Raw genomic sequence first — 16391 nt, forward strand, 5'->3', positions numbered from 1 at the left:
CATATCCAGGGTAGAGTGACCTGGTCTGAAACCAAATTGATGATTGGAAATCAAGCCATTGGAGAAGAGGAAGGATTTCATGTCTGAAGCAATGATGGATTCCATAACCTTGCTGATGATTGGGAGAAGGCTGATTGGTCTGTAGTTATAGGGATCTGTTTTTGCACCTTTTTTATGCAGGGCAGTGATGTTAGCAGATTTCCAAGCAGATGGCAGATGACCTTGGGCAAATGAGAGGGTGAATAGAACAGAGAGCGGGTGAGCAAGAGCAGAAGAGCAGGCTTTGAGGACACGTGGGCTGATGCCGTCTGGACCGGTTGCAGAATCTGACTCGAGGTTTGAAAGCAAGCTCTCCACCTTGTCAGGAGAAAAGGATACAGAGTCCAGGGACAGTTGGGTGCGACTGGGTAAAGTAGGTAGAGATAGTGATGGGTTTGGGACACAAGATTTAGATGCAAACACCGAGTTTAGACATTCAGCTTTATCACGTGTGGAATCAGCAGTGCGGCCATTTGAGGTAAGGGAGGGGATGGAGGGGGAACATACACCAGAAACAGATTTGATTAAACGCCACCAGGATTTTGAGGAGGGAGAGAGGTTTGAGAGTTCAGACTTGAGATGAGAAAGATGTTGTTTTCTGGCTCTCCTGAGGGTAGATACACACTTGTTCCGAGCTTTGTGGAAAGAACTGAGATTGCCCTCAGTTGGGTTTGCTTTCCACGAGGCAAAGGCAAGTTGTTTCAGGACAACTGCCTCGCCACAAGCTTCAGTAAACCAAGGGCGGGAGGAAGGGTAAGACAACTGAACACGAGAGGGGATAAATCTGTGCATGAGGGAGAGCAAGTTTCTTTGAAAGAATTCCCAGGATGAGTTGATGTTTGAGAAAGTAGTGATAGGAGACCAGTCTGTAAGTTTGATGGCTGCTCGGAGACCCTGCCAGTCGGCTTGAGTGAAATGCCAGACTCGACGGCGGTGAGGTGGTTCTCTGATGACAGCCAGAGAGATGTCCACTTTAACAAGGACGTGGTCAGAAGAACCAATTGGAGCGAAGGAAGAGCAGCAGATATTGTCAGGGAAATTTGTCAAAATCAGATCCAGAAGAGATGGAGTACCATTGGTTGAGATCCGGGTCGGGAAGTTGACCGATTGAGTCAGTCCCAATGAGTCACAGAAAGCTTTTGCTGATGTCCCATGGCAGGTGAGAGAGGTACCCACACCTAGCCAACTGGCGTGATGACAATTGAAGTCACCACATAAGAGGAAGAGAGAGTTTGGATGAGAAGATAGAAGATGGTCCATGTTTTCGGAGAGTGAGGTGTAGATGGAGTCATCACTGTTCGGTGGACGGTACAGTACACATATAAACATGAGGTGGGAGTGGAGGGGAAGCCGAAGCCAGAGGTATTCCTGGGGGTGTGGGGGAGTGAGAGCAGTGCAGGGAGAGTGAGGAATAGAGTCTTTGATGAAGAGAGCAACACCTCCACCAGGACGAGGCTCAGGTCTGTCATACCGTAAGAGGGAGTAACCAGGGAGAGATACTTGGGAGTCAGACACGTCTTGGGAGAGGAAAGTTTCTGTTAGGCAGATGATGTCTGGTTTGTCAGTGGCAACCTGTATGGAAAGATCTGAAAGGTTTGAGCGAAGGCCCCGGATATTTGAGGTCCACACTTTTAATGAAGAGGTAGGGGAGGAGGCTTTGGGTGCAGGAGGTGGAGGGGCGGGGGAGGGTAGGACGAGGGACGAGGGGGGGAGGTAAGGAGGGTTGCTGAAGGAGTGTGGGGTATTGCAGAATAGCGAGGGGAGGGGGCCGAATGAGGAGGAGAAAGGGCTCTGTGGTGCTGGGAGAGAGGGGGGACAAGAGACAAGGAAGATGGCAGTTGAGGATTTGAGGAGGTGGAGTGAAGAGATGGAGGTGAGAGGGCAGTGGAGGGTCGCAGGTTGGTGGATGAGAGGGGGGGCAACTTAGAGAAGGAAGAGTGAGGGGGATGAAAGGTGGGAGAAAGGTGAGGGGGGAATTTTTGAAAGAGGTGAGAGGGAGGCTTGGAGGGAGAAGAGTGGGATGGTTGCTTTGAGAGTGAGAGTGAGGGGTGAGGGGGGTGAGTTGGCACTGAAGTTGGAAAAAAAGAATGGTTGATGGAAAGCGAGCATCCATGGCAAACTGTGGTTTTTAAAAGTTTTAGGTCGGAGATGCGATTTAACACAATTCTTGATGGATGCATATGGATCTTGATGGATGTTGGGGATTCTCATGAGATAGATTAATTATGTCGTCCCAGAAGAAATATATGAGTGGCTCACAAAAGAGAAAGTTTAAAGAAACCAAAGCTGCACAACTCCAATCACTTCCAAAGCTGACAACCTTATTAAAACCAAAACCAAAAACCAAAAGAAGATTCAGAGCCTAGTCCCGGTGACGGTAAACTCCCAGGTGATGACCACGACGAAGCAAGGTCAGCTGAGTCACAGTCACAGATATCGAGTGAATCAGCAATGGAAGTAGAAGTACCACCTGTGATTGAAGCTTCATCCGATTCATCTCAGTTGACCGATAAAGAAACATTTTGTGGAACAAGATGTTAGTGCTGATTTGTGTGTGTCGAGTGATCCAGCTGACTGGCAGACAATAATTGATGATAAATTGATTGAATATTCAGTAAATCATCCTCTTGATCAAAACTGTGAACAAGGTGACTTCTCAAAATCCGCAAGAAGTGTGGGTGAGGGTGAAAAGGAAAGAGTTCGATATGTGCCTGTAATATCCTTGTTTACACGTAAAATGGCAAATGATGAAAAAGTTAATAAAAGGGAATGGCTTGTGTATTCTCCAAAAACTGGCGATGTATTTTGTGTTCCATGCAAGCTGTTCGGCAAGCAAGTCTCATTGTTTACAAGTGGGTTTAGTGACTGGAAAAACTGCCGGCGTAGAGTTGCTGAACATGAAAGTAGTAAAGAGCATAGTAGTAAAGTAGTAAAGAGTAGTAGTAAAGAAGTAAAGTAGTAGTAAAGAAAGTAGTAAAGTAGTAAAGAAAGTAGTAAAGTAGTAAAGTAAAGTAGTAAAGTAGTAAAGAAAGTAGTAAAGTAACATAAAAACTCAGTTACTGCTTGGGGTGTGAGGGCAGTTGCACCAAGTCGAATTGATTCCACTTTGGCTTTGCAAGTAGAAGTAGAGAGAAAATATTGGAGAGAAGTTCTGTTGCGCATAGTTGAAACACTAAAATTTTTGACATCAAGAGGTCTTCCTCTCAGAGGTAGTGATGAAAGAATTGGCTCCAGCAACAATGGTGATTAATTTGGAGTACCAGAACTCTTAGCAAAATTTGACCCTCTTTTTGCACAGCATCTGGGTAAGTACGGTGCTGTAGGACGTGGAAAGACTTCATATCTCTCAAAAACGATTTCTGATGACATGATCAATCTGATGGCTGAAGAAATTCACTCAGTTATCATAAGTGAAATGAAACAAGCCAAATATTACTCAGTTAGTGTTGATTCCACACCGGATGTTAGTCATACTGACCAACTTACATTCATAGTTCGTTATGTAAAACCTGACGGTAAACCTGTTGAGCGATTTCTGAAGTTCATAGACATACATGACCATGGTGCAGAGAGCATAGCCTCAACTGTTGTACAATTGATCGAAGATGTTGGTCTTGATTTGCGTGACATGAGAGGCCAGAGTTATGACAATGCTGCCAATATGTCTGGCATTTACACTGGTCTCCAAGCCAGAATAAAGGCGATGAATCCCCTGGCATATTATGTCCCTTGTGCAGGTCACTCCTTGAACCTTGTAGGAACATCAGCTGCCAGCAGTTGCCTTGTGTCTGTTTCATATTTCAGTTTTTTTACAAGCCTTATATAACTTCTCAGCCTTCACATAAAGATGGGATCACTTGAGAGCCGCACTACCAGCTGCATGGATTGTACTGAAATCCCAATCAGATACTCGCTGGAGTGCAAGGGCTGATGCTGTTAAAGTAGTGTTTTTACATTACCATGAGATAAAGTCAGCACTGGAGAACATATGTTCTTACAGCAGACAAACTGGGGCTACAAAGCTTGAAGGTGAAGGTCTCAGAAAACAAATGGAATCATTTGAAACAGCACTTCTTACTGTCATATGGTATAAGATTTTGACAAGGTTTAATGCAACCAGCTTATCACTTCAAAAGTTGAGACTGACCTTCTGTCAGTTGTGAACCTGTATGAGAGTTTGATCTCCTTCATCTCTGAAATGAGACAGCGTCAGTTTGATGAAATAGAAGATCAGGCTCGGACTTTTGCTGAGCCTATCGACACAGATACAACAAAAAGAAAAAGATTGGTACTTTCTTTTAAAATTTTTGTCAAATACTAAGATGATTAAAACTTAAAACACTGTGTTTATATGTAAATATATATATATATATATATATATATATATATATATATATATATATATATATATATTAGTCTTACACATGATGAATTGTACTTTGATTTCCATTTTGTGTCATGGGACATGGTAAAAGATGGCTAAACTAGTGAAACTTTCATAAATGCATGATTTGCAAATTTGTATCGAGCATATAATCTAAAAACATCTTTTTTTTTTCAATGGCGGTTCAGCTGTATCTGATTCTGCATCGAGACTGTCATCAGCATTTATTTTCTGCGCTTCAGAGAATACAGCTGTAAAGTAATTTTGTTCCTTTGCTTTGGTTACTTCTCTTGTTCTGTGCTTTTTAAGCGCTTTTTTCTGCCTTTGTGGAAAGCCAGGTGAGAACAGCAGGCCGTGGATCCCACAAGTCAATTGCAGGCATATTGTAATGGACGTATCTATCTCTAATTCCAGCAATCTGTGTGTGTGTGTGTGTGTGTGTGTGTGTGTGTGTGTGTGTGTGTGTGTGTGTGTGTGTGTGTGTGTGTCCAGCAATGTCTGTATGTGTGTGTGTGTCTGTGTCTGTGACCGCTGTTTCTCGACAACCACTGGTCTGATCTCATTGAAACTTGCCAGCTATAATGCCGGGGACCTGAGGATATGCCTTTTCAAGGTTTGATATTAATTGGACAAGTGCTTCCCAAGTTATGGCCATTTATTTACCAACTAATGACATGGCACGTTGCTGCGAAGCCGGTGCACGGCCGGCCGATGATGACGTCACGAGCCGTGCCGGTTATATGGCAGCGAATGTCATGGCAAGCAAAGACAGGGAGGTAAACTTGATTTTAATTTGGATTTTAATAATTCCAGCAATGTGTGTGTGTCCGCTGCTTCTCGACAACCACTGGTCTGATCTAATTGAAACTTGCCACGTATATTGCTGGGGACCTGAGGATGTGCCTTTTCAAGGTTTGACATTAATCGGACAAGTGCTTCCCAAGTTATGGCCATTTATTTACCAAACCAATGACAAGACACGTTGCTGCGGCCATTTATTTACCAACCAATGACAAGACACGTTGCTGCGGCCATTTATTTACCAAACCAATGACATGACACGTTGCTGCGTAGGCCGGTGCGCGGCCGGCCGACGATTACGTTACGGGCCGTGCCGGTTACATGGCATCGAATGTCATTGCAAGCAAAGACAGGGAGGTAAACTTGATTTTAATTAACTGTATGTGTGGAAGTGTGGTTGGCGCGAGAACACGAGAGCGAAGGAACGGCCTGTGTGGTTGTCGTTTCTGGCTTGCGGTTTGAAAGTTTTTTTTTTTTGCACGTACGGCCACACACGTACGGGCACGTGAGAGCGAACGAACGGCCTGTGTGGTTGTTGTTTCTGGCACGCGGTGTGTTTTTTTTTTTTGCACGTGCGGGCGCGCACCTACGGGCATCTATAATTCCAGCAATCTCTGTGTGTCTGTGTCTGTGTCTGTGACCGCTGTTTCTCGACAACCACTGGTCCGATGTAATTGAAACTTGCAAGGTATATTGCTGGGGCCCTGTGGATGTGCCTTTTCAAGGTTTGATATTAATCGGACAAGTGGTTCTCAAGTTATGGCCATTTATTTAACAAACCAATGACAGGAGACGGTGCTATGACATCACAATCGACGTCACAATTATTCTTCTTCATTTGATATGACATCACAATTGACGCTGGAGACCTGAGTTTGTGCCTTTTCAAGGTTTGAAAAGTTTTATTTTTTTTTGCACGTACGGCCACGCACGTACGGGCACGCACTAGTAAATAATAATTCTGTGTCTCTAATGACATTCTTGAGCAGTCTATGCTTTTCAGTGCATTGCTGGAGCTGATAAGTCTCTCCACATCTGCTGAATGTGGCTTTGCTGCTAAAATTCTGGCCAAACTATCGTAGTGCCCACCCTCAGCTAAAAGCTGGCTGATTATTTTTGACAGGGTTAGGTTAGAGAATTGCCCCGACTCCGTGAAATCGTTGAACTCCATGCCCAAAGCCATAAGATCTAACTCTGGACACATAAGTTTGTGGACTGCCTCTAGATTTGCATCCTTTTGAAATTTGAGACAAGGAGCCAAAGTTTCCAAACACTCATTGTCAGTGCTAAGCCATTGAGTTAAAAATGATTTTAGTGCTTCTGTGACCTCAGCCTTGATTGCCGATAAATTGCGTCTGTCTGCAACAAAAAGATGATGACCTCTTCTCCGCCTTGGTTCATCACGAGTTAGCTTAATTCCTTTCAGCAAAAAGAAGGATCTCTCATCACTTTCGACTAGCTGTGTGACTGTGCTTGAAGACGAGACACCCAACCCCCTAAAAGAGGTGTCTTCTGGAGGTGCTGCTAATACTTGTCTTCACAAGTGTCTCCTCTCGTTGAATGTTGAGCAGTGTGACATTCTCAGATTGTATTTTCTTCTGAAATCTTGAAAACACTGCCAGCACACATCAGCTATAAATGCAAGCAATTCTAGGTTTGTTTTGTTTGTCAGGAGAGTTTCAAATCCTTCGGCTTGTTTGTCGTGAGACTGATGCATATAAAGTACTAATGGATGCCATGATTCCAGAACAGAATTCACCAGGGAAAATGTGGACTCATTCCAACGAACTTCAAATACTTTTGGAAGGGACCGACATGCTGGATCATTTGTACTGGCTAATTCTTTCAGTTGTCGAGCCTCAGACCAGAAGTGTGAAAAAAGCTTGACAATCCACTTAGTTTCTGCAGAAAGTGGCTTTAACTTCGGATACTACATCCATGACTGACTTCCAAGCTGACTGAGTGCGATGAACAGCACCACCAGATTTTCAGTTTTGGGATTTCAGTCAATGGAATCAAATCATGCACACAGACCTTTTCTTTCTCCACTATTAACACTGGCACCATCAGTTACTATTGATGACATATTTTGAAAAATATATTCTGTAGTGGGTTCACCAACTTCTTGTGAACTTTGTCAAAGGATACGTCTCGGAGGAGATAATAAAAACTTAGCTCCATTATAGTCCAGGTAAAGCCCTGTCTCCTTCAGTTGCCCCTCATAGCTGAATATCGCTCGGCCCAGAATCAATCCAGTAACCCTGCGTTGAACCCTCTCTGTGGCAGCTTCTGCATGTCCTTCCTGAGTTGTGGTGACCAAAACTGCACACAACATTCCAGATGTGGTCCTCACTAAATTCCTCCACAATGTTCACACCACCTCTTCTGATTTATAATTGATCCCCCTCCGAATAAAACCGCAGTTTTACCGATGGCCGCCTTGTCCGACCTTAGCTCCTGACTACACACAAAGCTTTTGTCGGCAGCCTGATGGAGTACTGCACTCCCCTCTGGGCTGGTACTCCTGCCTCTCACCTTTCTCAACTTCACGCTGTGGAAACCAAGGCATTTAGTATCATTGGTATCTCCCACGGTGAGGCTGAGTCTTTGGGTCTCTCACTCTCTCACCGCAGGCAGGTTGGTGGACTTTCTGTCTTCTGCCATCTCTTCCCTGGTCTTGCCACCACACCCCACTGCTCTGTCTGTGATATGTCCCCACTATATTTTCCAAACCTAGCTCCGCCCAACTGGGTGATTTCCAACCCCAGCTCCACCAATCTGGGTGATTTCCAACCCTTGCTCCGCCCAACTGTGTGATTTCCAACCCGAGCTCCACCCAACTGGGTGATTTCAAAACCCAGCTCTGCCCACTGGGTGATTTCCAACTCGAGCTCCGCCTAACTGGGTGATTTCCAAACCTAGCTCCGCCCACTGGGTGATTTCCATCCCTAGCTCCACCCAACTGGGTGATTTCCAACCCTAGCTCCACCCAATTGGGTGATTTCCAACCCTAGCTCCACCCCATCGGGTGATTTCCAACCCCAGCTCCGCCCAACTGTGTGATTTCCAACCCTAGCTACGCCCAACTGTGTGATTTCCAACCCTTGCTCCACCCAACTGTGTGATTTCCCACCCGAGCTCCACCCAACTGGGTGATTTCCAAACCCAGCTCCACCCACTAGGTGATTTCCAACCCTAGCTCCACCCAATTGGGTGATTTCCAACCCCAGCTCCACCCCACCGGGTGATTTCCAACCTTTACTCCGCCAAAACATGGTGATTTCCAAACCCAGCTCCGCCCACTGGGTGATTTCCAACCCGAGCTTCACCCAACTGTGTGATTTCCAACCCTAGCTCCACCCTACTGGGTGATTTCCAACCCCAGCTCCGCCCAACTGTGTGATTTCCAACCCTAGCTCCGCCCAACTGTGTGATTTCCAACCCTTGCTCCACCCAATTGGGTGATTTCCAACCCGAGCTCCACCCAACTGGTTGATTTCCAAACCCAGCTCCGCCCACTGGGTGATTTCCAACCCGAGCTCCACCCAACTGTGTGATTTCCAACCCTTGCTCCGCCCAACTGGGTGATTTCCAACCCTAGCTCCACCCAATTGGGTGACTTCCAACCCGAGCTCCGCCATACTGGGTGATTTCCAGCCCAAGCTCCGCCCTACTGAGTGATTTCCAACCCGAGCTCCGCCATACTGGGTGATTTCCAACCCGAGCTCCGGCCAACTGGGTGATTTCCAACCTGAGCTCCGCCCAACTGGGTGATTTCCAACCTGAGCTCCACCCAACTGGGCGATTTCCAACCCAAGCTCCACCCAACTGGGCGATTTCCAACCCCAGCTCCACCCAACTGGGTGATTTCCAACCCGAGCTCTGCAGAACTGGGTGATTTCCAACCATAGCTCCACCCAACTGTGTGATATCCAACCCCAGCTCCGTCCAACTTGGTGCTTTCCAACCCCAGCTCCGCCTAACCAGGTGATTTCCAACACTAGCTCCGCCCAACTGGGTGATTTCCAACCTTAGCTCTGCCCAACTGGATGATTTCCAATACAAGCTCCACAAAACTGGGTGCTTTATAACCCCAGCTCCGCCCAACTGGGTGATTTCCATCCTGAGCTCCACCCAACTGGGTGATTTCCAACCCCAGTGCCACCCAACTGGGTAATTTCCAACCCCAGTGCCACCCAACTGGGAGATTTCCAACCAAAGCTCCACCCAACTGGGTGATTTCCAACCTAAGCTCCACACAACTGGGTGATTTCCAACCCTAGCTCCACCCAACTGGGTGATTTCCAACCTCAGCTCCTCACAACTGGGTGATTTCCAACCCGAGCTCCGCCAAACTGGGTGATTTCCAACCACGGCTCCACCCAACTGGGTGATTTCCAACCCGAGCTCCGCCCAACTGGGTGATTTCCAACCACGGCTCCACCCAACTGGGTGATTTCCAACCTCAGCTCCTCACAACTGGGTGATTTCCAACCCGAGCTCCGCCAAACTGGGTGATTTCCAACCTTAGCTCTGCCCAACTGGATGATTTCCAATACAAGCTCCACAAAACTGGGTGCTTTATAACCCCAGCTCCGCCCAACTGGGTGATTTCCATCCTGAGCTCCACCCAACTGGGTGATTTCCAACCCCAGTGCCACCCAACTGGGTAATTTCCAACCCCAGTGCCACCCAACTGGGAGATTTCCAACCAAAGCTCCACCCAACTGGGTGATTTTCAAACCAGGCTCTGCCCAACTGGGTGATTTCCAACCTCAGCTCCACCCAACTGGGTGATTTCCAACCTAAGCTCCACACAACTGGGTGATTTCCAACCCTAGGTCCACCCAACTGGGTGATTTCCAACCTCAGCTCCTCACAACTGGGTGATTTCCAACCCGAGCTCCACCCAACTGGGTGATTTCAAAACCCAGCTCTGCCCACTGGGTGATTTCCAACTCGAGCTCCGCCTAACTGGGTGATTTCCAAACCTAGCTCCGCCCACTGGGTGATTTCCATCCCTAGCTCCACCCAACTGGGTGATTTCCAACCCTAGCTCCACCCAATTGGGTGATTTCCAACCCTAGCTCCACCCCATCGGGTGATTTCCAACCCCAGCTCCGCCCAACTGTGTGATTTCCAACCCTAGCTACGCCCAACTGTGTGATTTCCAACCCTTGCTCCACCCAACTGTGTGATTTCCCACCCGAGCTCCACCCAACTGGGTGATTTCCAAACCCAGCTCCGCCCACTAGGTGATTTCCAACCCTAGCTCCACCCAATTGGGTGATTTCCAACCCCAGCTCCACCCCACCGGGTGATTTCCAACCTTTACTCCGCCAAAACATGGTGATTTCCAAACCCAGCTCCGCCCACTGGGTGATTTCCAACCCGAGCTTCACCCAACTGTGTGATTTCCAACCCTAGCTCCACCCTACTGGGTGATTTCCAACCCCAGCTCCGCCCAACTGTGTGATTTCCAACCCTAGCTCCGCCCAACTGTGTGATTTCCAACCCTTGCTCCACCCAATTGGGTGATTTCCAACCCGAGCTCCACCCAACTGGTTGATTTCCAAACCCAGCTCCGCCCACTGGGTGATTTCCAACCCGAGCTCCACCCAACTGTGTGATTTCCAACCCTTGCTCCGCCCAACTGGGTGATTTCCAACCCTAGCTCCACCCAATTGGGTGACTTCCAACCCGAGCTCCGCCATACTGGGTGATTTCCAGCCCAAGCTCCGCCCTACTGAGTGATTTCCAACCCGAGCTCCGCCATACTGGGTGATTTCCAACCCGAGCTCCGGCCAACTGGGTGATTTCCAACCTGAGCTCCGCCCAACTGGGTGATTTCCAACCTGAGCTCCACCCAACTGGGCGATTTCCAACCCAAGCTCCACCCAACTGGGCGATTTCCAACCCCAGCTCCACCCAACTGGGTGATTTCCAACCCGAGCTCTGCAGAACTGGGTGATTTCCAACCATAGCTCCACCCAACTGTGTGATATCCAACCCCAGCTCCGTCCAACTTGGTGCTTTCCAACCCCAGCTCCGCCTAACCAGGTGATTTCCAACACTAGCTCCGCCCAACTGGGTGATTTCCAACCTTAGCTCTGCCCAACTGGATGATTTCCAATACAAGCTCCACAAAACTGGGTGCTTTATAACCCCAGCTCCGCCCAACTGGGTGATTTCCATCCTGAGCTCCACCCAACTGGGTGATTTCCAACCCCAGTGCCACCCAACTGGGTAATTTCCAACCCCAGTGCCACCCAACTGGGAGATTTCCAACCAAAGCTCCACCCAACTGGGTGATTTCCAACCTAAGCTCCACACAACTGGGTGATTTCCAACCCTAGCTCCACCCAACTGGGTGATTTCCAACCTCAGCTCCTCACAACTGGGTGATTTCCAACCCGAGCTCCGCCAAACTGGGTGATTTCCAACCACGGCTCCACCCAACTGGGTGATTTCCAACCCGAGCTCCGCCCAACTGGGTGATTTCCAACCACGGCTCCACCCAACTGGGTGATTTCCAACCTCAGCTCCTCACAACTGGGTGATTTCCAACCCGAGCTCCGCCAAACTGGGTGATTTCCAACCTTAGCTCTGCCCAACTGGATGATTTCCAATACAAGCTCCACAAAACTGGGTGCTTTATAACCCCAGCTCCGCCCAACTGGGTGATTTCCATCCTGAGCTCCACCCAACTGGGTGATTTCCAACCCCAGTGCCACCCAACTGGGTAATTTCCAACCCCAGTGCCACCCAACTGGGAGATTTCCAACCAAAGCTCCACCCAACTGGGTGATTTTCAAACCAGGCTCTGCCCAACTGGGTGATTTCCAACCTCAGCTCCACCCAACTGGGTGATTTCCAACCTAAGCTCCACACAACTGGGTGATTTCCAACCCTAGGTCCACCCAACTGGGTGATTTCCAACCTCAGCTCCTCACAACTGGGTGATTTCCAACCCGAGCTCCGCCAAACTGGGTGATTTCCAACCACGGCTCCACCCAACTGGGTGATTTCCAACCCGAGCTCCGCCCAACTGGGTGATTTCCAACCACGGCTCCACCCAACTGGGTGATTTCCAACCCTAGCTCCGCCCAACTGGGTGATTTCCAATCCTAGCTCGCCCAACTGGGTGATTTCCAACCCAAGCTCTGCCCAACCGGGTGATTTCCAACCCGAGCTCCGCCCAACCGGGTGATTTCCAACCCTAGCTCCGCCCAACCGGGTGATTTCCAACACTAGCTCTGCCAACCTGGGTGATTTCCAACCTCAGCTCTGCCCAACTGGGTGATTTCCAACCCTAGCTCGCCCAACTGGGTGATTTCCAACCCAAGCTCTGCCCAACCGGGTGATTTCCAACCCGAGCTCCGCCCAACCGGGTGATTTCCAACCCTAGCTCCGCCCAACCGGGTGATTTCCAACACTAGCTCTGCCAACCTGGGTGATTTCCAACCTTAGCTCTGCCCAACTGGATGATTTCCAACCCTAGCTCCACACAACTGGGTGATTTCCAAACCTCGCTCCGCCCAACTGGATGATTTCCAACCTCAGCTCCGCTCAACTGGGTGATTTCCAAAAATAGCTCCGCCCAACTGGATGATTTCCAACCCAAGCTCCACACAACTGGGTGATTTCCAACCCGAGCACCACACAACTGGGTGATTTCCGCCCCCCTCGTACGGCCCAACTGGGTGATTTCCAACCATAACTCCACCCAACTGGGTGATTTCTAACCAGAGCTCCACCCAACTGGGTGATTTCCAACCGCAGCACCACCCAACTGGGTGATTTCCAACCCCAGCTCCACCCCACTGAGTGATTTCCAATCCTAGCTCCGCCCCACCGGGTGATTTGCAACCCTGGCCAGGTGAGCCTTGTTCAAAAGAGTTTCCTGGGATTTCACGTCTCCGAAGACAGATACACAAATAAAGAGATTAATTGTAGGAAAGAGAAAATCCGAACAAGAAACCAAGTCTTCAAACTTCATCTTCTGGGTCTGAGACATCCAGCGGGAAGAGAATAAAAATCTTCAGTTGTCGAGGCGGTTCTTCATCTCAACGACGAGGCAATCAGGTCACTTGGTGAACGGTTTCAGGTGGTAACGGAACTGCACCTCCCCTCTGAGCTGGCTCCCCTGCCTCACATCTTGCTCAACTTGAAGCCACAGAAACCAAGCAAGGTATTTAAGGTTATTGGAATCTCCCGTGCGAAAGCTGAGTCTCTCATGAAGCATGAAAAAGCAGGTGATCAAAAAAATCAACATTGGGAACCCAGTTCCATACCTGTCCCCTTGTTTACACCTGATGCTTGTTCATCTCTGTGTTCCTCAAGAGATGATACAAATCCAGACCTGAAGGGGTCCTGAGGATTGAAGCCAGAAGGACCTTCCACTTCTGAATCAAAGGGCCAGAGAACCATTTGTCCATCTGCAAGAACGAACGATTAAATGTGAACCGGGGGAAAAAAAGCACACATAAAACACACACACATAAACACACATAAACACACACACACACACACACACACACACACACACACACACACACACACACACACACACACACACACACACATAAAATACCCACAAAATACACACACACATAAACACACACACACACACACACACACACACATAAAATACCCACAAAATACACACACACATAAACACACACACACACACACACACACATAAACACACACACACACACACACACACACACACACACACACACACACACACACACACACACACACACACACACACTCGTGGCCAAAAATAATGTCACCGTTGCACTTTTTTTCAAATAACTTATAATTTTCTCAAAAATAAGTGTAAATTAACAAAAGTCTTTTGTTTCAACAATGCTACATTTCACTGTTAATATTCCAGAACCTTTGTTTTTGATTCAGAACTTAATAAATCCTTTTTAATCAGAAAATACGATGAAATGCCATTGATAAAATAATTAAGACCTTCGACTTACTATTTGGTCTCACGGCCTTTGGACAGAATACCTGCAGTGAAGCACTTCCTGTAGCCATGAATGAGATTCCTCCTCCTCTCTCCTGGCAGGATGTCCCACTCCTCTTGTACAAACTGCTCCAGTTTTCCCAGATTTGAAGGGGACCTTCTCCCAACTGCTGTTTTCAGATCTCCCCACAGGTGTCCAATGGGATTGAGATCTGGACTCATTGCTGCCCACTTCAGAACAGTCCGGTGTTTTATCTTGAACCATTCCTGGTGGTTTTTGAAGTGTGTTTGGGGGTCAATGCTCAACCCAGTGTCAGAAAGCTTACAGAGACACAGCTTTTCTTAAATTAGGAAGAACATTGTTCTCCAAAATTCCTCCTTGGTAATCCCCTGATGTCGTGATGCCACGCACACACTCAAGGTACCCAGTACCAGAGGCAGCACAGCAACCCCAAAACATCACTGAACCTCCTCCATGTTTAACTGTAGGGAAGGTGTTCTTTTCTTTGAAGGATTCATTTTGTTTTCTGTAAACATAGAGATGTTGTTCTTTACCGAAAAGCTCTAATTGGGTCTCATCTGTCCACAGGACATTCTCCCAGAAGTAATTTGGTTTGTTCAGGTGTGTTTTGGTGAACTCCAGTCGGGGCTTTCTTCTGTCTCTCTCTCTCAGCATTGGGGTCCTCCTGGGTCTCCTTCCGTAGAACCCCCTTTCATTGAGTTGGCGACGGATGAAGCGAGTTGAAACTGTCGTACCTTGTGTCTGAACGTCAGCTTGGTTCTGTTTTACAGTTGTAACCTTGTAACCTTGAGGTTGTCCATGCTTGGATACAATCTTGTGTCTGACCTCCTCCGACAATTCTCTGGTTTTCTTTCTTTTCTCTGTGCTCATTGCGGAACACACAGTGACACAAAACAGCAGAATGACTCCTTTTATCTCCTCAAACTGGTTGAATGAATGATTTTTATATTGCAGACACCTGCACCTCACCACAGGTGAGTTCAATTCCAAAGGAAACGAGAATCACCTGCTTCAAATCTTATGATTTCTCACAACTTCTGAAAGGTGTCACAAAGACAAGTTAAAATCGATTGAACAACTTGATCAACAAGTAGTTTTTTTTAAAACTGGATGATACCAACAGGAAAAATGTAATCAAAATGTTACAAACAAATAGATATTAAAAATATGAATATTATAAATAACAAGAGAGGTAATTGATTTCCAATCCACGTCCCCGATACCGATGTGATACTTTCAAATCCAAAAAGGGGAAAACTGAAAAATTGATTTGTGTGAACTGTGAAAACAAAAAGTGTATACATTTTCACATCCAGAGTCATGTGGACCCAGTGTGATATAGATGAGTTTTGTGGACCGTCGACGCTTCGTCCAGGAGGAGATAACAAACACTTATCTCCATTATAGTCCAGGTGAAGCCCTGTCTCCTTCAGCTGCCCCTCAGAGCTGACAAGCTGAGTTGCCCTTGGACCAGAATCAATCCAGCAACCCTGGGCTGAACCCCCTCAGTGGCAGCTTCTGCATGTCCTTCCTGAGTTGTGGTGACCAAAACTGCACACAACATTCCACATGTGGTCCGAAGGAAATTCCTCCACAATGTTCACACCACCTCTTCTGATTTATAATTGATCCCCCTCTGAATAAAACCGCAGTTTCACCGATTGCTGCCTTGTCCTCTCCGTTTCCTTTTACCAACCTCCAAAATAAAACATGAGGTCCCACCGAGATTTGAACTCAGATCGCTGGATTCAAAGTCCAGAGTGCTAACCATTACACCATGGGACCTTGTGTGTATGTTATCAGGTGGAAAACCAAATCCTACATTGGAATCATCAGAAGCAATCTGAACAAGCAACGAGTGAAGATGGAGTGATCAGGAGGGACATGAATAGGATTCGGGTTTCAGCTTCCACTCTCAAACCCATCCAGGTACAGCCAGGTGAGCCTTGTTCATAAAGGTTTCCTGAGAATTCACTTCTCTGAAGAGAGATATACAAATAAAGAGAGAAAGTGAAAGTGAAATGGAGATAAAAGAAGGGACAATGAGCAACAAGAAAGAAGAAGCAAGAATGAGGACAAACAAAGAGAAATCTCCCTCCACATATCGCGAGCTCTCGATACGGTCTGGCATCCCGCACTGATCAACAATCTCTCTTCCTACG

General features: G+C 47.4%; 1 protein-coding gene and 1 non-coding gene across 2 annotated transcripts in view; both read right to left on the reverse strand.

The window, feature by feature from the left end:
* Window positions 1-13310: 13310 nt before the first annotated feature.
* The window catches only part of LOC147007790 (uncharacterized), a 29694-nt gene continuing 26613 nt past the window's right edge, over window positions 13311-16391 (reverse strand). Inside the window, exons 10-12 of the mRNA XM_085866378.1 lie at window positions 15262-15266; window positions 13519-13662; window positions 13311-13390 (exon numbers count right to left, since the gene is read on the reverse strand). Coding sequence (XP_085722504.1) covers window positions 13311-13390; window positions 13519-13662; window positions 15262-15266 — 229 coding nt within the window. The remainder of the gene's footprint in view (window positions 13391-13518; window positions 13663-15261; window positions 15267-16391) is intronic.
* Window positions 15943-16014, reverse strand: TRNAQ-UUG (transfer RNA glutamine (anticodon UUG)). The gene has a single exon. It is a non-coding gene; the product is annotated as a tRNA-Gln (tRNA).

Source organism: Eptatretus burgeri, chromosome 25 (genome assembly GCF_056783735.1).
Source record: "Eptatretus burgeri isolate ZD-2024b chromosome 25, Ebu_testis_v1, whole genome shotgun sequence".
In the NCBI taxonomy this organism is placed as follows: Eukaryota; Metazoa; Chordata; class Myxini; order Myxiniformes; family Myxinidae; genus Eptatretus; species Eptatretus burgeri.